Source organism: Petromyzon marinus, chromosome 32 (assembly GCF_048934315.1).
Source record: "Petromyzon marinus isolate PM22_M1 ecotype Great Lakes invasive population chromosome 32, UKy_Petmar_22M1.pri1.0, whole genome shotgun sequence".
Taxonomy (NCBI): Eukaryota; Metazoa; Chordata; class Hyperoartia; order Petromyzontiformes; family Petromyzontidae; genus Petromyzon; species Petromyzon marinus.
Window position 1 is genome coordinate 7,323,897 of NC_133698.1, and position 25,596 is coordinate 7,349,492.

At 46.1% G+C, this 25,596-nt stretch overlaps 1 protein-coding gene and 1 long non-coding RNA gene across 6 annotated transcripts in view; one reads left to right on the plus strand and one right to left on the minus strand.

The window, feature by feature from the left end:
* The window catches only part of LOC116948121 (protein Aster-B-like), a 137,942-nt gene that overhangs the window by 101,958 nt on the left and 10,388 nt on the right, over positions 1-25,596 (minus strand). For 3 of the 5 annotated variants that reach the window (XM_076071251.1, XM_032964506.2, XM_076071250.1), the window contains exon 2: positions 18,139-18,267. The exons of the other annotated variants lie outside the window; for them this stretch is intronic. In XM_076071251.1, the coding sequence (XP_075927366.1) occupies positions 18,139-18,267 (129 nt within the window). The remainder of the gene's footprint in view (positions 1-18,138; positions 18,268-25,596) is intronic. 5 annotated transcript variants of the gene reach the window in all.
* LOC142929627 (uncharacterized) lies at positions 19,559-24,873 on the plus strand. The gene is made up of 3 exons (XR_012945817.1): positions 19,559-19,644; positions 21,385-21,572; positions 24,273-24,873. It is a non-coding gene; the product is annotated as an uncharacterized LOC142929627 (long non-coding RNA).

A 25,596-nucleotide genomic window follows, 5' to 3' on the forward strand; every position in this document is an offset into this window, starting at 1 on the left:
GTTTGTTTTCAGGACATTCTGTACCAAAAAAGAAACGTCTGAAAAGTGCAATTGAGCGTCGTCACGTTGGCGTATGCTGCCTGCTACTGCACTAGAAGAATGAAGAAGACTGCTCTGTGGGTTGTGTTGTTCGTAGACACACTATGTCAGAAAGTGGCATTTTCAGAAAGGGCAGACGGTGCTGGCAGGCTGCTGCGTGACAAGGACCTGAGATGTTTTTAACCCATTATGAATGGGCTTCCAATATCAAGTCCTTTGCAAGCACAATAATAAGTAGTTTGCAAGAAAAAATAATAATTGCCAAGCATAACACATTTAAGTCCCCATATTTCAGAATCATAATATTTATTTATACTGGAGGAATCCGATGAGCTATTAAGCTTTCTTGCACAGATGTCCAGCAGGGGTGCCTAAGAACATTATTTCCATCCAGCAGTGGATCGCTCATGACAAATGATGATTTATTTGCAACATTATTTTTTTAACACGTGTTTAATTAGCATTGCCTTTTTGACATTACTGTAGTCTCGTGAAAATAAGATGCTCCGGAAAGTAAGACGCACTCCAAACTTGTGCCCAGTCTCAATAACATTACATATATTTGCCCAGACACATACACCTCCTGGATTATAAGATGCACTTTTCATGTTTAGCTCCAAAATTCACGGGAAAAGTGCATCGTATAACTGGAGAATAAGGTCATAGTTTTTTTAACAAGAGCCCATGCTGGTGTGCTGTCATTTCGCCTTGCACGCCACTGCCTGATGTTATAACATCGTGGGCAATTTCATTGCCGTAATTAGTAGTCCTGGGAAATTAAATTACACAAGAGATACAATTACAGGATATGTGCACTTGTACATACGATGCATATTTTACGGAGTATATTTATCATAGGACAATGTTAAGTTGTCGCTGTAGGCATTGACTTAAGAGTTTGTGGTTATGTCACAGTGGGGACACAAATCACTTGCCCTTTGGCACAAGGGGGATATTGTTTGGACGGCATTTAACTTTCCACTGTTGCAAGTCACTTCTCCGCCCACCACTAACGTGAATTGGGTACGCGCTATTCATTTCACTATTCTCATATGATTTGTCCAGAAACGGATAGAGGATTGCGTGGATTCGAGGACATACGTGGGTTAAAGACACGATTTCAACTATTCGTCAAATTTGTGTCCATCATACTAACTTTAGTCAGATTAATGACGACCGTTTGTGGGCACACGTTGTTTGTGGGCACAGGCCAACAACAGCACTTTTACATTATAAGGTCGCACTCCTTACACTCAAAGTGCTTGCTAGAAATGAACCACAATATCTTGCCGATCTCGTCAAGGAGCATAAACCATCATGCAAACTCATCATCCCTCGCAGCGGCTTTCGGCTAGCCATCAAACAAAGATGGGCACCGCATCACGTGCTTTCAGATGCGCTTCTGCGGCCGTCTGGAACGCTCTTCCTGCCGATATTAGGAAGCCACTTTAGCTATGCACTTTTAAATCTAGATTGAAAACTTATTTCCTGAGAACTGCTTTTTGTGTTTAGCTTGTTGTCGTTCCACCGCATCTCAGATTAGCACGGATGGCTACGTACGGTGCAAAAGAAGTTCAACATACATACAGGCTTCAGCTGTGCACGACTGCTCTGACAGACGACACCGGAGTAGATGAGTGGGGCATCGTCCGCTCTCCACCGAAGACGCAGTTGTCTCCCGGGCCTGGTCAACGATTAAGAAACGTAAAAGTGTGCTTGGACAGGAGATGTCAGTGGAGAGGAGAAAGGTTGATGGGTGAGAATAACAATCGAGTTGCAGACAAAGGAGGGAACGTGCCACAGAGGATATCGCCCGAGGAAGAGGGATGAAATAAGCTCATGTGCTGGTGCTAGGTGGATTTTGAGAGATGGAAGATGGCTTGTTTTAGCCTTCATTCAGCACTTAATTGATATGGATGATGATGATGATACTATTTACACATCGATTCGCTATAACCCCGGTGTTCCCACCATCACTACAATATGCTGCACTCTGGCAACATACAGTGAGGGAAAAAAGTATTTGATCCCCTGCTGATTTTGTACGTTTGCCCACTGACAAAGAAATTATCAGTTTATAATTTTTATGGTAGGTTTATTTGAACAGTGAGAGACAATAACAACAAGAAAATCCAGAAAAACGCATGTCAAAGATGTTATAAATTGATTTGCATTTTAATGAGAGAAATAAGTATTTGACCCCCTCTCAATCAGAAAGATTTCTGGCTCCCAAGTGTGTTTTATACAGGTAATGAGCTGAGATTAGGAGCACACTCTTAGAGGGAGTGCTCCTAATCTCAGCTTGTTATGTGTATAAAAGACACCTGTCCACAGAAGCAATCAATCAATCAGATTCCAAACTCTCCACCATGGCCAAGACCAAAGAGCTCTCCAAGGATGTCAGGGACAAGATTGTAGACCTACACAAGGCTGGAATGGGCTACAAGACCATTGCCAAGCAGCTTGGTGAGAAGGTGACAACAGTTGGTGCGACTATTCGCAAATGGAAGAAACACAAAAGAACTGTCAATCTCCCTCGGCCTGGGGCTCCATGCAAGATCTCACCTCGTGGAGTTGCAATGATCATGAGAACGATGAGGAATCAGCCCAGAACTACACGGGAGGATCTTGTCAATGATCTCAAGGCAGCTGGGGCCATAGTCACCAAGAAAACAATTGGTAACACACTACGCCGTGAAGGACTGAAATCCTGCAGCGCCCGCAAGGTCCCCCTGCTCAAGAAAGCACATATACATGCCCGTCTGAAGTTTGCCAATGAACATCTGAATGATTCAGAGGACAACTGGGTGAAAGTGTTGTGCTCAGATGAGACCAAAATGGAGCTCTTTGGCATCAACTCAACTCGCCGTGTTTGGAGGAAGAGGAGGAATGCTGCCTATGACCCCAAGAACACCATCCCCACCGTCAAACATGGAGGTGGAAACATTATGCTTTGGGGGTGTTTTCTGCTAAGGGGACAGGACAACTTCACCGCATCAAAGGGATGATGGACGGGGCCATGTACCATCAAATCTTGGGTGAGAACCTCCTTCCCTCAGCCAGGGCATTGAAAATGGGTCGTGGATGGGTATTCCAGCATGACAATGACCCAAAACACATGGCCAAGGCAACAAAGGAGTGGCTCAAGAAGAAGCACATTAAGGTCCTGGAGTGGCCTAGCCAGTCTCCAGACCTTAATCCCATAGAAAATCTGTGGAGGGAGCTGAAGGTTCGAGTAGCCAAACGTCAGCCTCGAAACCTTAATGACTTGGAGAAGATCTGCAAAGAGGAGTGGGACAAAATCCCTCCTGAGATGTGTGCACACCTTGTGGCCAACTACAAGAAACGTCTGACCTCTGTGATTGCCAACAAGGGTTTTGCCACCAAGTACTAAGTCATGTTTTGCAGAGGGGTCAGACACTTATTTTCCTCATTAAAATGCAAATCAATTTATAACATTTTTGACATGCGTTTTTCTGGATTTTTTGTTGTTATTCTGTCTCTCACTTTTCAAATAAAGCTACCATTAAAATTTTAGACTGATCATTTCTTTGTCAGTGGGCAAACGTACAAAATCAGCAGGGGATCAAAAAATGTTTTCCCTCACTGTATATGTGGATGGCTTCATGATCGAATCTCTGTTGATAGCCAGTGGGGTTACAAAGTACCTTTGTCTTAGAGAAATCAATTTCGTGAGCCAACCGCATTAAAACAATGATCAGCCACGGCCGATATGTTGGTCCCTACCGTGTTTCAAATCTGCCTTATGTTCACGAACACGGTCCAAGACATGTCGCTTAGTTTCCCCAATGTTACTGCCGCAGACACAGCTTAGTTTGTAGACGCCGGGGTATTGCTTATCAGGGATCCTATCCTTCACAGATGGGATCAGATCACAAATTTTATGCACTGTGTTAAATCGAGCCTGGGATCTTGTGTTTGCTCAAGATTATGGAAATATGCTTTGTGACCCCCGGTATGTATGGCAAAGGTGATGGTTTTAATTGGGTCCTCAGATGGTTATTTCCCAACGGTTGGGGTGATAGCTTTACGGATTGTGTGGTCCGAATATCCATTCATCTTGAGAGCTTGGTGCACGTGTTTCAGTTGACTGGCTACGTGATGATGGTCGGAGATACATCGAGCTCTATGGTGTAGAGTTTTGATGAGGGAATTCTTCTGGGATCGATGGTGGTGGGAGTCAGCTTTTAGGTAGGTATCTGTATGAGTTGCTTTCCTGTAAACAGACATTGAGCCATCTGGTCTCTTATCGATAAGAACATCCAAAAATGGTAGCTTGCCATCCTTTTCCACCTCCATGGTGAATTTGATGGCTGGGTATATGGAATTAATGTGGTTGAGGAATTGGTTCAGAGCTGGATGATATCATTGCCCATGTCGACATAGCCCTGCCACTTGTGGTCAGACAGGCGAGGTCACTCACCTTGTTTAGGTCTTCTCTAAAGACTCACCTGTTTCACCTGGTCTACACTTCCCATGTATGACCAGTGGACTCTGGACTTTGCGTTCTTTATAATTCCTAACTTCGTGTATGGCGCACTGAGATCCTTGGATGAATTGCGCTTCATGTAAATTATTATAGGTATCAGCTACTACAATAAAGAACAAAGATGAACTAAAACGTCACACAATGTGACAAGGTCCACTCCAAGTCTTATACACCACATTCCAGAACTATGACAAAGATAAATCTGAGGTCGAAGTCTGACTCGGCCAAAGTAACAACCTCTGAACCTTAGCAACGAGACCCAATTTCTCAAAACGACTCTTTTGCTCCAGGAGAGTCAACGATTGATGATGGTCCACCAACGTCTTGAAAATTTTAGGAACCCAAACCATTCTTTCCACTTTTATGCTTCCAGAATGACTGGGCTGCTGGTGGGTATGCTGCATGCCTGTAGTCCAACACTGTGGGCAGTGAGGTTTGGTGAATCACACAAATTGAAGAGACTGTCAAAACCCACCAGTCTGCGAGGTCACAATCTCCTTGCTTGGCAGAGTAAGGCAATACAGCAAGTAGATGAATTTCCATCTGTATGGGGATCCAGCGTTAACCCCATCGCAAAGTTTGGGATTTCTCCGGGTGCTCCGGTTTCCCCACATACACATTAGTGGAATTGGCCAAACATCCCAACACAGGGCCAGAGAGCTTGCCCAATATTTGGCGCCAGTTGTGGTTGCCTTCCCGCTTGTGTTGGAGTTCCCCCCTCCCCCCCGCCCGCCATACGTCTAATGTGCGTGTGCTTGTGTGTTTTCTATCTTTGTAACCACACATTCTGGTGATTAAAGGGAATGGGAGGAAAGCTACACGTCAACACCCCTCCCCAATCTTGTTGGAAGTGAATCTGTGGCTCTTGTTCCTTGGGTCCGAAATCTGGAAACGGTATCGTGCGAAGCAAAAAAATGAAGTACCCTAAACCGACACACAATCTCCTGAAACACCCGACTGGTGAGCTCCCACTCTCGCGGACACAAAGGTTGCGTCCACACTCAAGTGATCATCCGCGCAACTTAGTCATCTGCAACCGCTTTGTCCACATGTGAGCGAGTAGTTGCACAACAAGGATGCATCTGGCCTTGGTTCAAGTGTAACAGGTTGTGCAACAGGTTGTGCGGGTTAATGACAACATCCAAACAATTAATTGGGCTTGGGACATGTCACTCTAAGGGACAATTGACGGGGGTCAAGAATATTTATGGAGTGGCAGGCCCTTAAGGAATGGAATATGGCTGAGGATGTCCACCGAAGAATTGGAGCGATGAGATTGATGTGTGCAGGTGCTGGGAGGATTGTTGCATCGTGGGAGGTAGTGGCGGCTTAGAGGAGGGCTTCAGCCAGGAGTGGATTGACCATGGCTGATGATACGTATGACGAGAGGACTGCTTGAACTCGGGCTGGTAATGTGTCTCAATAAACAGTTTCATCTTACGGATTGGCGACAGCGGCGGTGACGCAGGGAAGAAACTGAAATGAGGCGGCCGATGAAACAAATAAGCAAAGCGCGCAACTCTTACGATGTCAAAAGGATTGCAATACATATTCAATAACATCATAAATTACATGTTTGCAAATGGTCTGACCAATGTGCTTTTTTATCTGTTTAAAATGTTCAACTAAAATGCATTGTGCATTGATACTTGGCCTCTGGAACAGACAGAAAAAATATTTTTGTTCCACTACCACATGGTAAGACACGACAATTCACTTTCTTTACCCATGACTATGTACGGTGCAAAATAACTTCAACAATACATACATCCTGCGCAACTTTGGAACTCCCATCGATGGGCTCTTTACTCATCTTCCTATAACTTTTCTCAATTCGAGCAAAGTGTTCATTCTCATGTGCGATACCCTCATTAGTGATCTTTGTTGTTAGCAGCTCTCCTACTGGATCATGCTCAGCAAGACTAAAACATATATAAGACGCACTTTCCCCACCTGTATTTTAAAGCAGGCTTGCACAAGTGTGAGACCATGTCAACTTTATTGACACCAAGGACAAGTTTGGAAAGCGTCTTATAACTCGGAGAACATGGTAATCATAACAAATGCATTTCATGAACAATTACTCAACGCACATGGAGGTGTTAATGCATGATGACGGGCAAGTCCAGAACACCAAGTTCGAGTGACACATGGATGACACTTCAGAAGCTAAGTATGTGTCGTTAAAACCCGCCACCACCTGACACAGCCAACTAGTAAGGGTTGTCACGTAAACAGAACGTGGCCAATTCGTCACTAGTACAGCACACCGGTGTGTTGGAGAGCCAAGCCACAACATTTACAAACCGAGTACGACGTTTCGCCAGTAATTACAACTAGCTTCATCAGGCGACAGCCAGATTGGGTGGTGGCAGGTTTTAACGACACATTTATATATTGACACGATCTAACCCAAAAACCTCTATTATAGATGATATTGGTCGCGAAAGCCTACGTGTTAAACTGACTTCAGAAGCTGATAGTCTTATTTTTTTAGTCCTTATAATGTAGTCTTATTTTTTTAGTCCTTATAATGTGGCAAAGGGGATGAAGGCAGTGGTGTCAGGGTACACTTGCAATCCAGACGTCACCGGTCCGATCTCCCGGCAGGGCGATGAAAACAACGGCCAGGTTTATTAAACCCCCCTGCCCCCCCCCCACCTCTGTCCACACAGCATTATAAATGGGTACACATCACTAAAGTCGACCGGTAGGTCGCATGTGAAGTGTGGGTACTCCCATCTCTTCCAAGACGTTTAGCCAGCGTGGAAAAGCAGACCATATGCCCCCGAGAGGAGCTCTCTGGAGCTCACTGGTGGAGGACCATTCCACCACAGTGGGGTGAGCAGGAAATTGCAGGGCTGCACACCTTTTAATTGTGGCAAATTTTTTCTCTGGCTGCCGTGGTAAAAGTGGCCGGTTGTGTCCAAGTCCTTAAACACGTTTTGGAATAAAACTACTTAAGATAAATCATACATACTGAACATAATATACACGCCAAATTAGCAAATGCACTCTGTTTTTTGTGCTACGGATGTCTATTTTCTAGCCGAAGATGTTTGTGTTCGTTGCCTTGTTTTGCGGGATCATGTAGCCGGATTGAATTCATTGTGCTTACTCGGCGAATGCTTATTCATGTAACACGCTGAAGGTCATTAAACATTCACAATACTAATCGGAGCGAGCATTAAAAATAGTTTTTACTTTCCGAGATGCATTACCGTGTAACCTGAAAGAGTCACATACTTCCCGCTCTACGTATTATGGTTATTTTTTTCTCAGCAGCGAGAGCCAGTGGTATAACCATTACAAGTGCAGCGATGTATTGGTTCACCCAACGAGCCGGGCGAGAGTTGGCGGATCGCACAAAATGTTGTGAAGGCTCCCATCCCGTGAGCATCAACGTGCCATACCCTAGCTCGCCAGGAGCATGCGGTACAACAAAGCGTGTACAGGTAGTCCTCTACTTACAATGGAGATGCGTTACGACGACCCCATCGTAAGTCAAAAATATCGTAAGTCGAAGATGGCCTAGCCTACCCAGGAGTCTTAAAGAATGGTGATAATTTAGCAAAACATAGCAATTTACAGTACCATACTGTATAAACTATATACTGTATGTATTTATTAATGACAATACTGTATTGCACAGTAAAATTTTAAGTAAAAAACAAGGTAAATTCTTAGCCTACCTATATGAACTGCAATTCAATAGAAAGTTCTTTTCAGGAAACAATCCTATCTGCTATAAAAACGTTTGACATGCTTTGAAACACAAAAAACACAGTAAAAAATACACGCGCTAACACCGAGACAATTTAACTCCGTCGACCGCTGGTGGGAGTGAGACATTATCACACAAGGCGGGAGATGCGTACATCCCGGCAGCGTCCCAACATACAGTATCGTACCTCGTACGCTGCTGCGTTTGCCTGCCGCGCGAAATTTAAAATATTTTACAATTTTGTCGTATCGCTATCGCCATCGTAAGATCGAAATATCGTAAGTCTGACCAGCGTAACTCGGGGACTATCTGTACTAATAACATCTGTCACTTCATGTACGGGATAGAGTGTTGCACCCCCTCACACGTGTGGGTTTACTCCGGGTGCACCGGTATCCTCCCAGGGGTATATACACTCATTAATTGGCTGAAAACACCTTAATACACAGAGGACTGCAAAGCTTGGGAAATCGTTGGCACCAGCTAACCGCATGGCTGCCTCCGTGTTTGCGCATTGCACAGTGTTGTATGCAATTAGCTTAAATCTTCTATATATAAAAGGGAAATTTGTGTTATGTGTGTCGGTTCAAAATGTTTAGCATACTTCCCGACATGACAACAAACTTGAAATTTGCCATGTGGATACTTTCCAGACTGTAAACCATGCAACAATTATAAAAATAGACTTTTGTATTTTTTTTTTGGGGGGGGGGGGGAGGGGGCGCAATAATGCATATATTTTTGCACGGCAAGTGAGCTGTGACGTCACATCTGTCATGTGACCCGTATGCGGAAGCGTGACGCAGTGTGCCTGCTGATGTCACGCATCTCCCCCAACCCTCCGCGGGTACAGTGCCATACAAATGTGTTGCAGGTCTAAGGCGTTCTTCGTGCAGCATTGCTTTATTATTTCAGTCGTTTACTGCCATACGCACCCTGAAAGTTGTGTGTGTCTGCAACAAGCGCATGTATGTGTACCTATGGACGCGCGCGCGTGTGTGTGGGGGGGGGGGGCAAAACAACCCCCTACCTCCTCGCGGTGCCGGACGGGCAACTCTGTCGTGGACAGTGCTGTGGGGGGAGGTCCAATCGTGATTGGCTCCTCCCCTCATGGCATATGTGTCCACCACAGGGGCTAAACGGGGGCTCTGGACGGGTGCGAGGGGCTGGCAACCCCTCCACCTTCAATTAATTACCACTAAACCGCGAATTAAGTATATAACTAATAAGCTTGTGCCGGAGGACCCGGGGGACCAGGCGTCTATGACGTCTCCCGGCCAAACCCCAATTGGCGGAGCCAGGAGATTGAATATCTACCCTCGGGGCTCCTCCAGAAACAACGAAAAACCACTACGGGTGGCCAAGTGGAATTTTCGAACGCTCACTGCGGAGGAGAGGGTGCCACTCCTCTGTTGGGAGCTGGACCGGTACCGCCTGGATCTATGTGGCATTCAGGAGATCCGATGGACCGGCTCTGGCTCCTGCCACCATGAGGGGTGGACAGTCCTCTACTCGGCGCAGCAGACTGCCAAACAACAGGGTGTGGCTCTTCTTTTGAACAAAAGAATGAAGGGGGCGTGGGAGCGTGGCAGTGAGGTGTGGGAAGCTGTAAGCCCCAGGCTACTTTGGGCTCGCCTTCCCATCAACCGGAGGCGAGGAATGGTGGTCGTGGTTACTTATGCCCCCACCGAAGATGAACATCCGTTGAGGGATGCAGGCAAAGCCGATGAGTCAGATGCCTTCTATGACCTCCTGTCACAGGTGCTGGCTAAAGTGGCCCCTCGGGATAGAGTCATCATGTTGGGTGACTTCAATGCCCGAGTTGGTCATGATACTGGCACCTGGTCTGGAGTGATTGGAGGGCATGGGCCAGATCAGCTCAATAACAACGGTAGGAGGCTGCTAGATTTTTGTGCAGCCCATGGGCTTGTAATTACCAACACGCTGTTCCGGCATCGGCGCATCCACACAACATCATGGATGCATGCCGGGTCCAAGCAAGAACATCTGCTGGACTACATAGTGACGGACCAGCGGATGCGAGCCCATGTCCTTAACACCAGGACCTACCGTGGAGCTGATCTGCCCTCTGACCATCGACCAGTCATCTGTAAGATGCGCCCGCCATTCTTCCACTCCGGTGGTGGGGTGTACACCCAGGACCCCATTCCAACCTAAAGTGGCCTGGTCTCAGTTATCTGATGAAAGTTGCAAGCGAGAATTTCATCATCGCTTGCGGCTGGGATTGGCATCGTCCCCGACTCCTCCTGATGTCGAGGGTAAATGGGCAAGGTTTCGGACTGTGACTCATGCAGCTGCAATGGCTGCTTTGGGTACGCGGTCCAGACCTCCCCAGAGACCCTGGCTGACAGAGGAGGTGTTCAGGATGGTTGAGAAAAAGCGACAGGCCCACTGTCATCGGCTACAGAATCCCACGTCAGAGAATGAGGAGGCTTACCGCAGCCTTCGCTCGGAGGTTCGGAGAGCCGTGAGGCGCTGTAAGGATGGGTGGTGGTCGCGGGTTGCTGAGGAGATGGAGTCTGCCTCAGTGGCCCGTGATCACAAATCTCTATTTAACTCCATCAAAAAAGTAATCTGCAGCGCCACACCTATTACCATCATTAGGGGAAAAAACGGTGACCCAATCTCCGACCCCCAGGAACAGGTTTGCAGATTTGCTGAGCATTTCTGTGAGGTCCTGGGGGAGGGAAAATCCCTCAGCCAGGAAAACATCGTGGCACAAAGTGAGGATGACCCTGCTGAGGCTGCGGTGCCTCAAATATTGGAAGAAGTCACCCCCTGTGAGTGGCTGGCTGAGGTGCCATCTGTTGAGGAAGTACTGAAGGCGATCCAGAGTCTGAGACCAGGAAAGGCAGCGGGCAGAGATGATCTCCCAAGCGAAATGCTGAGGGAGGGCGGCGTTTGTGCACAGACTGCCCTATATGACATCATAACAACAGTCTGGACCACTGGACGGGTTCTGCAGGATTGGAAGGATGCCCTGGTGGTCCCCCTTTTTAAGAAGGGGGACCGCACAGACTGTAACAACTACAGGGGCATCTCACTCCTCAGTGTGCCGGGAAAGGTCCTGGCAAGGATTATTCAACATCGCCTTGCCAGGCACGCTGAGGAGAGGCTTGCGGAGCCCCAATGCGGTTTCAGGAAAGGGCGGTCCTGCACAGATGCCATATTTTCTGTCCGTCTGCTACAGCAGAGGTGTAGGAAATTCCAACAAGACCTACATCTCTGCTTTATTGACCTGGTCAAGGCCTATGATACCATTAGCAGGCCTGGGCTCTGGGTTGTTCTTCGTGCTTTTGGAGTACCTGACCCTCTGCTCGCGATCATTAAGGACCTTCATGATGGTGAGCGGGCCCGGGTAAAACTACGTGGCCGGGAGTCAGAGCCATTCCCTGTACACCTTGGGGTGCGACAGGGATGTCCTCTGGCTCCCACATTATTTAACATCTATTTTGACCATGTAGTTCGTGAAGCCTTCAATAGCTGTACTGGACGAATCTCCATATGGTACAGATATAATGGAAGGCTGATCGATGCCTGGGTGCGGTCAAGGGATGGCTCCCTATTGCTCAACCACGTTATGTATGCTGATGATTTGGTAATAGCTGCTCATTCAGAGGAGGAGTTGGAGACACTGCTGCTGAGACTGGAGCGTGCCACTAAGAGGTGGGGCCTTACCATCAGCCCCACCAAAACTAAGCACCTGCCTGGGTATTTTGTACCATCGGACACTCCACCCCCACAACTCCCAATCGGTGATGGGGCAGTTGTAGAGAGAGTGGAGAGAGTTTCCCATACCTGGGCAGTGTGCTTATGACTGGCTCCAGTTTAACAGCAGAGGTCTCACTACGAATCAGTCGAGCGGCAATATCTTTTCATCGGTTGCGTAACGCTGTGTGGAAGCTACCTGGTCTGTCGCTCCGCACTAAGCTTCAGGTCTTCTCGGCCACGGTCATTCCCTCCCTTCTCTACGCTTGCGAAACGTGGACCCCCCTAATGGAACATCTTCGCCGGTTGGAAACATTTGGGCTGGCCTGCCTGCGATCCATCCTGGGTTTAACCGGACTGGATTGTGTGAGGAGCTCACAAATCCTTGAAAGATCTGGGCAAGGTCCCATCGGTGGGCTCCTCCGGCGGGGAAGGCTGCGATGGCTGGGTCATGTAGCCTGCATGCCCAGCCACCGCATGCCAAAACAGCTTTTGTTCGGCCGGATTGAGGGGGCTAAGCGGGCGTTGCACGGGCTAGAGAAGAGATGGAGTGATGTGGTACAGGAGGACGTGGAGCTGAGTGGACTTGCCGATGACTGGTACCAGCGGTGTCAAGATCGGCCTCTGTGGAGGAGGCTCGTGAAGGACGCTACTGGGCAGTTGGAGGCAGTCGCCCTCCAACAACATCGGAGGGTGGAGGAGCGACGATCACAACAACGAGCGGAGCGCCGGGTGGCTAAAACACAGCAGGTTGCCACAGTAGGGGGTACAGGTGGTGCATCAGCCAGTCATCTCAGTCAGTCGACCCGTGGCACCTGGGTCTGCCCCGTGACCTCCTGCCAGCGGGCGTTCGACACTTCACGTGGCCTCAGGGTGCACATAGCCTGGCACAAGCGTCGTGGTGACGTCACCGCCACTTAGTGGCGAATGGCGGTTGTTGTTGTTGTGGGGGGAGCGGTAGTGTAGTGGTTAGCGCGCTGCGCTACGAACCCGGCGACCTGAGTTCGATTCCGCTCATGGCCACCACCGGTGACTATTATTTGAACTGGTCCTGGGTCTTCCCTAGGTCGACTCAGCCTCAAACGAATAACTGGTGTGGTGTGTGAACATCGCCACTGGGGAGACAAAGGCGGCCGGGCGTGGTGAATCCAAGTCCCAGGCAAAGCCGGGTAGTAAAGCTAGTTATAATATATAAAACAACTATTATTAATATCAATTCCTAAGCTCAGGAATGCCTGCAATGATTCACGTGTGTAGGAAGCGATTACCATAGGATCTATACAGTGTACGTTGTATGTCATGCTTTTACGTCACCCCTTTAGCCAGTAGGGGACGCTACCATTAAACAATTTTAGTTTTAAATGTTGAATTAAATCGCAGCCTCTGAATCGCAACTATTAATCAAATAACTGCGGATGTGAACCGTTTAATCCCCGATTAATTGAAACAAACTATTCCGTCTGGCGAGATTTTAATTAGCTCGATGCATCTCAATCCGTGCTCAAAAAAATAATTTGAGCCGATTGGCCAAATTCCACCAAATCCCCAGCCGTGATGCAAACATAAACAGAGCCACCTCGAATTATCATCTCCATTCATCACGAGTCAGCCATAAACCAAAGGGAGAAGAGCAAAGGTCTACACGAGCTTACGGACAAGCGTGGTGCTACTTGTAAAGCCTCTGTCCATGCATCCTCAATCTCACTTTCACCGCAAATATAATACATTTCCATACAAGCACGTGCATGCACATACATGCAAACGATCTGAGTCATCGTTATCATAATCAGCCATCGCATAGCCACTGCTGGATATATTCCTCCCCGCGACGTTGCCATACTTAAGTCGTGTGATGTCACAATCCATCAAACTATTGCAAATTAATTTGTCCACTCCTGCAGGACAGCGGCTCTACTCCTACAGGACAGACTCATTTAAACGTAATTTCTCTGGCTGGTTGTACAATGGTACAAGCGATCATTGGGTCTTCAGCAGCTGGCAATAAGAATCAAAACCACATGCTGTTGGTGGAAAAAAAATGAATTCACAACCTCAGGATTAGAGCCAAAATCATTAAACCAAAAAATCAAGCAGATCAGTGTGATCTAATAGATATATTCACTCCAGCGCTGTCCTACCAGACAGTCTCGTCCTTCACCTGATGAAGGCCGCTTGTGTTGTGGCCGAAACGTCGTGAGAATATTATTGTGTTATTTTATTTTATCAATTTATTATTTTATTCTCATTCTACGTGACTTTACCGAAAGAACCAAAGAAGAAGAAGATATCAGGTAGTGCACCTCCGATTATCACAGTGGGCTACGTACGGTGCAAAAGAAGATCAACGTACACACATACATACGATGCCACAGGCCTACAGTATCAGCCATCAAATTCTGCATTGAAACGCTAGGCTTCGTTTTGAATCACAACATTGAGGAAATTATATCATCGGCAAAGTGCATTGGCATTTGCGGTGCTGGTACTGAAATAAAAAGGTGCGGCCCTACAATTACTTACTCAGACCACTGCTTGCAGAAGGGGCCTCCATGAGAAAGAGCTCTAGAGAGCCTCTCTAGAAGGCATTTGGGGCAACTCTTCCACGCTGGCGAGATGCCTTGCAAGAGGTGGGAGCACGCACACACTTTGGACATCTGCGAAAAAGAGCTTCATAGCTCATCGGATTGCCCCAAGGATAAACAAAGATTCTGATAAAGATTCCGACTTGACCCCACCACACGTGACCCGCCGACCGACTGTCCGTGGCGTAACGCATTCTCAGCGTACTGCTGGGCGGGCAGAGAGGCAGGTGGGAGAGATGTAAGAAATTCGTGCTGTTGTTCCGACCGCCGTGCGCCGGGAAGGTTTGAACCGGCGACCTCTGGATTGCAAGTCCAGGGCACGAAACCGTTAACTCCACTGTGGCGGCTTCAAACCTTCTAACCACAACTCGCAGTGCTCCCTGTGATGCTGCAGTGTATGAATAAAGGAAGACTTTATTAGTGTATTTATTTGTTCTCCCCCCCCACCTCCCCCTACATTCAGCACCTTCCAATTCAACAGGCTTAGGAACAGAAATGTCAAGGCGACCTCGATGGAAGTACTCCTGCGCAAGCCTTGGGAATTAACATGCATATTATTTGCTTGGCATTAACTTAAAAACAAAACAATAAAACATCGCGTGAATAGCCATAAATGCTGCTGACAGGATGGCTTTTTGGCGAGCACCTATTAAGGGCAGCACATGAGAAGGTGGTGCGGCCAGACCCACAGTCCTCGGCCTTTGTCTCCCCAGTGCCAATGGTTAAACACCGCAGCAGGTACCCATTTTCAAACGGAGTCAACTGGTGGAGGAGCAGGACTGAGTCAGATACTGCTTCCGTGAGCTTCAGGCACACACGCAGGGATGAAACCGTGGTCATCAGGTTCGTAGCGCAGCACGAAAATCACTACACTGTGCCCCCCCCCTTCACGCAAATACATACACAGATATCTGCGTGTGTATTTATGTCAATACTTATGTCAATAAGTGTATTTTAAATCATCACACAGAATCCACGAGGAGTGGAAAGAAGCATCAATTCATCGACATCAATCCATAGGGTCAGGATACATGCATCAACTCAACAATCACGCGTTTGGATAAGAGGAGTAAAACCGCGGATAACCCCACGGGTAAAAGGATCCACAATATTGGTCCCCAAATCACCGCGAACAAACGGAGTTCTTCTCAAGATGTGTAACGACTCCAGGAGACACTGCTCTTTTGATGATTCTTTATTGAGACACGTTCACTTGACAGGCGAAGACCCCAACTCCCACAGCAGCCTCGAGCCTCTCCTCTCGACCCCTTTTATCCTCATCGTGGCCATCCCTTGACCTTTGGCCACGCCCCCTACTCTCGAACCCTCTAAATGACTCTCGATCCCTGCTCCCCCACCTGTCCCATTCTATCACTTGGCCATAGCCCCTATTCTCGATCCTTCTCGTAGACCCCAGATCGTTGCCCTGTCTGTCCCTTAACCTGTCATTAGCCCCGTGTGGCCCCTCGTCTCTTCCTTTGCTAATTCCCCTGTCATTACCCCCTGTGACCGCAAGAAACCGATGAGACACACACGTGGACACACTCAACTTGTTGCGAAACGAACCACGTAAGCAACGAAGGGTTAAATACAAATGGAAATAACGGGGCTATTTAGCCTTAAATGACATCGTGTGATGCCAAGGCGTGATAATTGGTGTTGTTCAACACTGGATCTCTGAGCACAAGTGCAAAATTCAGTGTTAAATTGCTCCAATGTAAACCGGAAGCAATTAATTCCACCCCGCTAGTAGGCATGGCATGACAGCACGCGCAGCTTGCATAGGGAATTCAAAGCCTGCTTCTAGTTTATTATAATCAGGCTGAAATTGTTCACAGCACATGGCTTTTACAATAGCAACGCGTTGGATTTATACCGCAAAAGCTGCCACAGCACGTGCTCCTTGTACATTGAGCTGCATATGTACGTAGCCAACCGAGCTAATCGCAGTTAAATCGACGAGTGCAGTGACGTGCATCATCAGTGGTACAGAATCATCAGTGGCACACACAGAGAACATAAATAATCAATGTACAAACGTCAAGCACTGTATACTGTACACACCGAATAATAAAAGTATCTAAATAAAAACATGAAACCAACTATGATCCGAAATAAAATCATTAATTGCCACCTGAACACGCAAGTTACAACTACACTCAGTTTCTCAGTCAGAGTCTTTATTTATCCTGGAGAAATCCGATGAGCTATGAAGCTCTTTTTTCACAGATGTCCAGTAGGGGCGAGTCATAAAAAAAACACATTGGAATGCAAAGTATAGGAAAGTTAAGAAAATCACTGAACATGAATAAATAAATATTAGCCTCTTTTTATTTTACCAGGTAAAGTCCAGAGGTTTTAGTTATTTTTCAGATGTTTTTCTTGTTCGTGTTTGTTTTTTTGTTTGTTGTGGTTGCACCCGATTCAAGAGCCGGATGGCTCACAGGGCTATACCAAAATAAACTGAACTGAAAAACTGAACTGAACAGAAGCGACCTGGTCACAAATGATAGCTTAACGAAGTGGCTGATCACGTGGGAATTTATAGCAGCTAAATAAAGCCAACGCACGTTTAATCTACATGGCACTCAATCTACACGCCACTCAATCTACATGCCACGTGGTCTGCATACCACTTGTAACACACATGCCACTCGATAACTAAGGACGCCAACGGGATTTAAGAATGTGACCAGGAATATCCACAAACTCATACATATTTCGATTTAAAGCTTTCGTGACTGCAAGGATTCATCTTCTTTGGTTCTTTCGGTAAAGTCACGTAGAATGAGAATACATTATTTTATTTTATTATTTTATTCTCATTCTACGTGACTTTACCGAAAGAACCAAAGAAGATCATACATATTTATTTTAATATTATTTTTTTACAAGCGACATACTGTACAGGTAATGTTGCAACTGTGCTGAGACTCCCGGCTACTGTTGTTGTGCACGCCAACACAACGTTAGCACTGTATTCACATTGGTACCATAATTCTGTACTACTATTCTCGCAGCCTGCGTTATTATTGCTGTACATTTACCTGTGTCGCATTTACCCACACAAAGGTTTCATTTTATTATTCCCTTGGGTGTTTGTCTGAATTTCTGGTACAATTTTTTTCAATCTGGAGAATATAGTACGATGATTCATCTCCTTAAATGGCAATATATTTTTGCATTTAAATAAATGTAATGAACCAAAAGAAAAAATATATATCGAGTAAATCAAAACAGATGGAAGCTGCGTGTCGAGCAGCATAAACCATCACGCAAACCCCAGTCAACCTAACAGCGGCTTTTGGATAACCATCCAACAATGGCGGTAACCGCATCGTGCACTTTCAGATGCATTTCTGCGGCCGTCTGGAACGCTCTTCCTTCCGATATTTGGTAGCCACTGGGAGCCATGCAGTTTTAAATAATCGAGATTGAAAACTAATTTTCTTTAGAACCGCTATTTTTTATTTGTTGTCCTTCCCCGCACACCTCTGATTAGCACGGTTGGCTACGTATGGTGCGAAAGAAGTTCAACGTACATATATACATACCTGCGGTGTGGCATACAAGCATGCACAAGAGGCGACGTGTTATTGTGTCCAGCAGAGCGGTTCCAAGGTGGCCTGGCTGCTTGAAGGTCAGAAGACTGAGCCAGCACCACCGAGACGCCGGGTTCAAATCTGGGATGCAACGGGCCGTGATTAAACTTGGCTCTCGCATGGAACAGGTTGACGGTCCCGACCCGGTCACCAATGAGTGCACGCAAATTACCGATAGCGTAAAATGTGACGTTGAACACAATTTGGACATATTCCAACCTCGGAAAAAAATTAAAAAAATTATTATATCGGTTTGACTACCATATGACAATCTCATAACACTATGCGGATGGGGAAATGAAACCCCCGACGGTGTAAAAGATAAGGATTTTTTAAAGAGAAGTTCGGTCAAAAATATTGCCCACGTGCTCTCTGTGACGAACGAACCAAAACCTGCTCTGCACAATTTCCAAATGTATTATTTGTTGCGCGGCACAGTGCTAACGGCACAATTGTCATCAATTTGAGATTGAAAACACCAAATTAATATATTTTTTTTTAAATAGGGCAGCTTCAAAACTGGCCATGCATATCAAGATTTTTTTTGTTACATTACCCATAAATATAAATCTATAAACTTAACAAAAAATATGTTTTATTTTACCAGGAAAGGCCCACTGAGCTATACAGCTCTTTTTCACAAGCAATCTGGCTCCTACGTCAGCAGTCCTCCTGCTGTGTTTGTTTCACACCTGATGACGATTGCTTGCGTTGCGGTCGAAACGTCGTGATCTATTATTTTTTCCTACCTACGTGACTTTCACCGAAAGAACCAAAGAGTATGCAAATGATTGCTCAACAAAAAGTGGCTTATCATGTGGAAATATATTGCAGCCGATTACTCTAAACGTGTGACGTTGATTCTAAATGTGGAGGGAAAAACCGGAGAACCTGGAGAAAAATCCACGTCACCAAGGGGAGAACACGCAAACTCCAAATATACAGGCGTCAGGGTCACGATCGAACCCACAACCTCCTGTAAACAAAGCGAAGCAGCTGATATCTCGCCACCGAAGGCTCCCTTTTACATAGCTTGCTATTTAACAGTTAGATATCAATATATTACACCACCATTGGTTATACTGTATCGTAACGTACTGTGCTGAATTGGGGTACACAGCTGTTGCTGAACTTGTGGTTTTAGGGCTGCTTTCGTTTGGCTGACTGAGCATGAGGAATTCGCTCGGTGTGCCCATGAACCTGAGCGCAGCAATCTCCAAACAGCCCCCTAGAACTCAAGTCAGTGCCATCAGTGTAGATTGCGAAGTAGGGATAGGTCACTCATTAAATCAATGACCACTGTTACAAAAGCCAAGCGTTTGTAGCTCCCTCTTATCTATCTGTGCAGTCGCTTATCAGCATTAATGACGTTTCTTCCCCAGAGTGTACGCACTTGGCCGATACGTTTTAAAGCGGCACTGCTCACACCTCGTCCCACCCACAGCCCACGGACCGATAGTAAGTCACGCGATAGGCATGGAACCTCTGCGAGATGCACTCGCGCGTCTCACAATTCCACTCTCTCTAACAGCCGCACGCTAAGATAAAAAAGAAAACCTCTCAATCATGCCCAACACCATCATTATCGCCGCTATTGCCTGCGTCTGTTACTGCACAGCGGTTCAGTGCTTTATTTTTGAATGTGTTATGTAAACTACTCACAGTCTCAACATAGCTGGGGCTCATCTCCTGGGTTCTTTCGGTAAAGTTACGTGACTTTACCGAAATAACCCAGAAGACGAATCCCTGCAGTCACGAAAGCTTTAAATCGAAAATTATAGCTGGGGCTTTGAAGTAAGCGCTACGGGTGCACAACGTGGGCGCTGGAGGTGGTGTTCCATCGCGCACAACGGCAGTCACGTGTATTTGTAGAGCTCCAATCAATGCAGCTTTAGATAAATTACAACGATCATGATGATTATTACTAAATAAATAAATATAACATGTGGTTTCAATGTAGGCCGCCAAAGCTCAAGAGAACAGTGCATTACCATTTACCTACTTAAAATGCCAGCAAACCAAACATATAAATATTCAGCCAACAAAGCCACAGATAACATGATTAATGAGCATCTAACATGCAAATGTGCAGACTTTTGTCAAGCCAATGCCAGAAAATAAACCTCCTCATGCCATGTGGGCTGCGGGAGCTATTTGACCACACTTTACCACACACCGATTGGTGCGGGTTGGTGAATGTGAGCAGCATATATATGGAAGCATTGAAGCACAGTACAACAGTGTGCCTCCACTGTCCTCTGCTGCCCATAACAAAGCCTATAACAACTTGTTGTGAAATCACTATCCAGGCTCACACCTGCTGGGCTTCTATAATCTATCAAGAATGGGCTCATTCCAAGTAATTTCATAATATGCTGTAATACACTTAGCTAATCAAAATGCCTGCAAGCCAAACGGATAAACATTCACCGAAACAAAACCATCAATAAACACGTTCACCGAGCTTCAATCACACAGTGTGTTGCAACTAAATACAAACAAGCTTTTACCGAGTTTTCATCATTCGAATTTTAACAGGTACAGCACTGTATTTTTGTAGACATCTTGTGCGAGCCAGTTACACGGCGGAGAAAATTTTTCCCCGTCATCGGAAGTGGCACAGACAGCGCAGCGAGCCGTGCGCAGCCCAGGAGAAAGGATTTGAAGTGAAAAAGAAGAGAAAAAAATCCTCGATTTAAAGCTTTCGTGACGGCAGGGATTCATCTTCTTGGTTCTTTCGGTAAAGTCACGTAGAAGGGAAATAAGAAAATAATAAAACATAATAAAATAAAATTCTCACGACGTTTGGGCCACAACACAAGTAGCCTTCCTCAGGTGAAGAAACAGAACTGTCGGAAAGACAGCGCTGTCTCATTTTATTATGTTTTATTTTTATTATTTTATTATTTTCCCTTCTGCGTGACTTTACCGAAAGAACCAAGAAGAAAAAAATCCTCCTTGAGCCGCTGATTTCATGTTCAGATTTTACCATAATAGGTGGAGGCTCCGTCCCTCGTGACACTGCATCGCCTGCCCTCCCTTGACGTGGAGTTACCTGCATTGGCTTCTGAACAGCCCTGTATGTAACCTGGCTCCTGGCACAGGCCTCTATCACCAGCTTCTTTGCATCGGGGCTCTGGTTTGGCGAGAACTGTAACCGTGTTTTGCCATAGCTGCCTGTGCTGTGTTTTATTTCAGACTTGAAATACATGCAAATCCGCCATCAGATGTGGACCGCCCCACGGCGTGTGGGTTACTTGACCATACTTCGCCACGCTGGTTAGCACCGGCTGGTGAAAGCGGACCCGAGCAAAGACGTGGGAGGATGGAAGTGCAATACAACACTGGATTCTTCTGCACTGCCTTCTGCTGCCCACCACTTCCACGTAAAAATGCTTACACTTTTTTTTTTTACAAAAATACCATATACAAAAATACCATATTTTTTTTTACAAAGATGTGGCAGTTCACCAGCATTGGTTCGAGCAAGCTTGACTCTGCTGATGAGACACTTCCTGTTGAAACCGTTCCAGAATTTGCTTGTGCTGAACCAATGCTGTTGAATAAAATCACTCCCAGAAGCCTGCGTGGCTAAAAGGATCCGTAAATAAAACACTTTTACTTTTTGTATGGAGAGACAAACGTGAAAAGGTGTGTCGTCTGGTTATATATTTATACTTATCCACGCTCAATCCTGCTTAGCTTGAGAGATCTGATGAGGACGGGCACATTGCAGGTGATTTGGTCAAAGGCAGACCTTTGACTAACACTACACTAATTGCAAACACTGATTTATGATAATGTTGTTCTTTAGTGCAGTCATTGGGTCAGGTCAATCATTCCAATGCATAATAAATTTTGTGAGCCAAATAAAAAATGTAATAAGCCTGGTCACCATGGACACAAGAAGACAAACATGGATAAGAAAATAAACACGTATTATACACCCATCAACCATAATTTAAAAGCTAAAATAATCACAATGCCTTGGGAATAACACATTATCACTCAATAGACTTCATCAGTAATAGAAAGGCAGCCGAAAGAAATGAAAACGCATAATGGTGTGACCACCAGGGTACTTATTGAAAAGAAATGGAACAATCTTTAGCAATGATAAAGGCACCATCCTAAGCTGCAATGTAGTATTCCTGTATGCCGCATTGTACAATCCAACATGACCAGTGGCCAAGTCGTGATTCCCTTCACATTCTATATACCTTGAACACGCAGCACACTATTTGCTGCGGCATGTGACCCTGTGCAATAAAGAGCTGAAATGACTTGCAAATCCGGCCACAACAGATCAATGGGCACGCACAGTTGGAGCCAGACAAGACACACAGACATATGGTCAAACAAAGGGAGGCAAACAGATACGCCACAAACCTGTGACAGAGAGCGGTTAATATAGGGCACAGAGCAGAGACGGACAGAACGATACGCATAAAAAAAATCACCCGGAATGTGCCGCTCACATCACATCTCGGAAACTAAGCAGGGTTGAGCCTGCACAGTGCTGGGATGGGTCCATTGTTGCACTGTGTTTCTATGCTCCAGACCTTCGACAACCCGCACTGACCAGCGTGGAAATATATGGTCAAATAACCCCCACGGACTTGTACGGCATGGGGAGGCCCTCATCAAGCAGTGGATTGACATATGTACACAGAATAACAAGTCAGATAAATTCAAGCTTCGTAACACGGACAGTACAGAACAAATAGACAATGAAGATATATGTCAGGTTCACTAGTTTGTATCTTTACTCTCCATTGTTCCCATCAAAATAATTCTAATATTTAAGCATAGCACAGGGTAAAACAAGGGTGCCAGCAGATGTGATACATTTCAGGATGCTACGTACAAAATTAGAAAGTACGCCTACAAGAATAGTAACATATATAAAGAGCTACAACTTTTACGAAACATGACCCTTATACTCGCCGTTCTACCCCAGCGTCACAGAAATCAACGGCAAATGAAGAGTCGCACCTACCCAGTCAAAAGCGTTTGGCTGTTCTGAGCAACGCACGGGTATTTCAGTGATTGGGTGAAATTGGCTGCAAGGCCCACGCCAGTTTAGTCAGTATATCATGGTAAAGCTGCGACGTGAAAATAATTAAATTAACGTACAGCACTAATCTTTGGTGCCACAGAATATATAGCACGGCTGTCCCGAGCGGCTGTCAGATTACTAAAGGACGGTTATCTTGAGGATTAACATTGTGGCAAGCGGGCACATGTGGAGGACACGGCAGAACGCATGAGTAAACGCAGGTATTGGTATTAAGAGGGGGATTATGAATCTGGACGGGCAGTGCGCTAGGTTGGAGCTATTTAAAGTCAGAGATGCCAAAGTCACATATCTACAGCACGTATAAATATACACTTTAGTGAAATCTCAGCAGGTGTCCATGACCACGACCATTGCCCGTCTACGTCAATGCGTCGGTATTAATTAGGCTTGTGAAATCTGCAGCGCACACAACGCCGTGTAACGTCGGCAAGAAGGCGCAAGGTGGGCGCGCGCTTCTGGTAGAATTTACGCTTTAAGGGTTTGCGACGAAGATCACACAAAGCTCCTCGCCGCTATCACAACACGACGGTTCAGTCGCTATGAGCAGGTGATGTGTTTATTCAACGACAAGAAATTATTCTTATCCTCACGAAACAAGCGCCGAATCGTGCACTCGAGAATTGAGTGCTTACAGCCATGTGGATTTTATGCAAAGTGTACCGCTCATGTTCAATTTCGAGCGAGCAAAACTGTGCAAGAGACAAGAGAAAATTGACACAATTCAATCGAGGCAATAAAAACAAGACAAAAACAAAACCAATTATTGAATCAAATTGCGACGCTCAAATCGTGAAAGTGCACGAAATATCTGCAGGGGTGAATTGTGATGAGCCTTGTTATTCGCGTGTCCATGAAACTCCTCTTTAATGCGAGTGTAACAGTTGTCGTCTTGGTGGAGTGATGTGTACCGTCTTACAAACAAACCAAGCCCACCTGAGTTCCGATTCCTGCTCACGTGACCAACAATCGGTAACAACCATCTGAACCGCTTTTGTGTCTCCCACAGATCGAGTTGGCCTCACACGACTCTACCCGGTGTGGTGTTCAAACAAGATCACCGGGGGGAGACAAAGAGGGCCGAGCGTGGCTCTGACCACACCACGCACCACATGCCACTGTGCGCCGCCCTACATCGACGCTGACATCACTTGCTCCCCCACAACCTGAGTAGCCTATACAGGGGATCTTTGTTTTAAAATGCAGTCGTGCGAACTCCTTTTCCACCGAGGTTTGCTTGTAAAGCGGCCTGGAGCCCACGCTCATGGGAAACACTACGGTAATCAGGGGCTAAACCCCCAAAGCAATGATTAATGCACTTATTATTAAAGCATTTCGCGAGACAAGACCCCTTTCTTCGGTGGCTCTGCACGCTTCTCATGCATGGCCAAGCCCCCCCCCCCCACCAAGTCGCAGTGCCGGAAAGCCGCACACAATGCCCGGCTTTTACGTGCAGCAATCTTCCCTGAGGTCGGCATAAACAAGGGGTGGAGGTGTGGACCAACATTCAAGAAGTGCTTGCTCCTCGCAGCTTCTCGCCACTGGATGTTGCGTGTGGCACGCGCCTCGCCAACGTCATAGGCACGGCTATGGGTTTTCCTTGTCAGAACCAATGTTCTGACAAGGAAAACCCATAGCCGTGCCTATGCTCAGCCCAATCTGTTGCTGTTCACACGGAGTCACGATAACTCTTGTGAAGATGGTCCAATATGAGCGAAATTTAAGTATGCGGTCACGTTGCCATTTGGAACTACAGAAAACTGGCAGAATTGATCAAAGGGCAGCACAAAAGTTGGAGATGAACCAGCACGGAAAGGATTTGCCTCAGTGTCTGTGCGCTGCATACTGGAAAGAGTTACTTAATCCATGCATATGCTTCATTCCTTGTGTGTAACAGACAAATCTTCAAAATCATTAAACAGACCATGACACACAGCCTAAGTAACATATGGTGCATTGGGATCTATGGATGAAATGGTCCTAACATACGTAAGTATTATTATATACGTGAAGCGATACTTTATGCAGTGAGATGCATCTTCTCTTAAATGCATTTTCTTGAGGAAATGTAAAAAAAAAATAAGTATCTTTCAAAAGGACTGCTTTTCAATGCCTCCCACATTGAAGAAACAGCTTCTGCTGCACGAATTTGCCAGGAAGCGTGTTTGGAGCCCACACGCGCACGAGGCAGGAATCGATCAATCAATCTGTATTTTATGAGCCTATATCGCCCCCAATAAAGTAGGCATCAGCGCAAATTACAACGGAACGGGAACGGCACAGGGGGAGCATATAGCGACAAGAAAAAAAGTAACCCGTCACTCCCTCAGTGG